This window comes from Pyxicephalus adspersus, chromosome 3 (genome assembly GCF_032062135.1).
Source record: "Pyxicephalus adspersus chromosome 3, UCB_Pads_2.0, whole genome shotgun sequence".
In the NCBI taxonomy this organism is placed as follows: domain Eukaryota; kingdom Metazoa; phylum Chordata; class Amphibia; order Anura; family Pyxicephalidae; genus Pyxicephalus; species Pyxicephalus adspersus.
The window spans coordinates 133,976,012-133,977,709 of record NC_092860.1 but is presented as its reverse complement, the minus strand read 5'-3'; the positions used below and the strand labels follow the sequence as shown (position 1 = coordinate 133,977,709).

At 35.3% G+C, this 1,698-nt stretch overlaps 1 protein-coding gene across 1 annotated transcript in view; it reads right to left on the bottom strand.

Moving 5' to 3' along the window:
- PROM1 (prominin 1) overlaps positions 1-1,698 on the bottom strand; it is a 128,670-nt gene that overhangs the window by 56,263 nt on the left and 70,709 nt on the right. Inside the window, 1 exon segment of the mRNA XM_072406878.1 lies at positions 1,552-1,615. Within this exon segment, the coding sequence (XP_072262979.1) occupies positions 1,552-1,615 (64 nt within the window).

Here is a 1,698-nt window from a genome sequence, read left to right as displayed (position 1 = left end):
TAGTTAACTACAATCCACATATCTAGACCAGGTGGCTAAAGAAGTGAGGGAAATTTTCTCTAGCTGGCTTGTAAACTTGAAGAAATTGAACTGCTCCTCTAATCTAAACATTTAAAAAAATTACCTTACATGTTATGTATACAGCTACAAAGCCCTCAGATCCACCCCCCGTGTCATCATTCCTAAAGGGTACCTAATCTGAGAACATGTAAGGTGCCTTTGCTGCCCAGACCTAAAATGTAAACAAATCTTCTGAGTTCCCTTTGATTTTATGTTTTTTCCTAGGACAGTGGAATTCATTTACTAAGTTTCACAAACAAGTGAATGATCTCACCGCATAAGGTGACTCACTTAGTTTAGCGAATGATGTAAAGCTTTGCTGACTTCTGAAGGGTTAACTAGGACTGTATAGCAAATTAGAGTTAATATTAATGTTAAATATACTTGTAGTATATACTAGTTGTATTTCTATTTGTCTCTACTATGTAACCAGATGATGAAAGCTTTTTGAAGTACAATGTATGCCTTGCAACGTATCAAGTGACACTATATATGGCTAAAACTTAAATGGCTGTACGTAAATAGCATAACTCAATGTGTATAAAAAGACCACCTTGACAAGTAAATATCAGAGACTATTCCTAAGAGCATACTGTGTGCGTGTGTGTTATTGGGATATCTCTCCAGACGTCTGTCTCTATGGATGAAGGAGAAGTCACGGTGCATTCGAGGAACTAGAAGTAAAAGCAGATCCTTTCAACTTCCATCCAATTATGTACATGAGAAAATCGTGTTTTGGCAACTTGAATTATGTCTTGCAGAGTAATAATTAACTTTGTGAGGTGAGCAGCCTAAACTCCTTTAGGAAATCAATTCCAATTACTCAGTATATTGACACATGTAGCCAGGTTGGTAGCATTTAACAAGGAGATGAACAATGACTTCTTATAGGAGTGTTTATTTCAGTGCAGGTGCCATTTAGGAGTTAGTACGCCCCAACCTGGCATTTAAATATCCAAATATCTAAAGAGTCCATAGTCCAGCATAAACTTAAAGTTGAACTTGGGGGCAAGGCAATAATGGCTTAATGTAAGAGGTATGTTTATTTTTACTAAAATTTTTATGTGCTTTGTGTGTTGTTTTCTCAATATTTGAACAGCAATCCAACTTTAGTCCTGTGTCGAAGCTTCCCATGGGAAAGGCTGATCATTGCTGCTTTTTGTAGAGGGTGAATGGTTTTGTATCCACCCCCTTTCCTGTAATGGGGGTCAGTATTTAGTGGCTAGACCTCCTGGATTTCTTCCATAGCTCTGCTCTCTGCACGAGCTACATGTAACGACTTCTTAATATATTATAATATTGTTGTCCTTAGTGGCATATATATTTTTTTTTTCAAGTGTTTGAGTTTGGAGTTCAGTTTTTAACTCATCCCCATTGGTTGCATTATTATTACTTAAATATTTAGGACATAGTTTAATTTTTAATAAAAAAAAAAAAGATCTATAAGTCAACTAAAAAACATCAATACACTGACCAATGGACGATACTTACTATTGAGTTCCGATAGGGCTTTTTCCTTGGTAGTGTTGAACTTGGTTAACAAATAGTCAATTTGCTGAAAGAAATAAAAAAAATAATTGTTAGCAATAAAACACAAATAGGTAAATACAAGATCTAGATATGTCATGGAATGAGAAT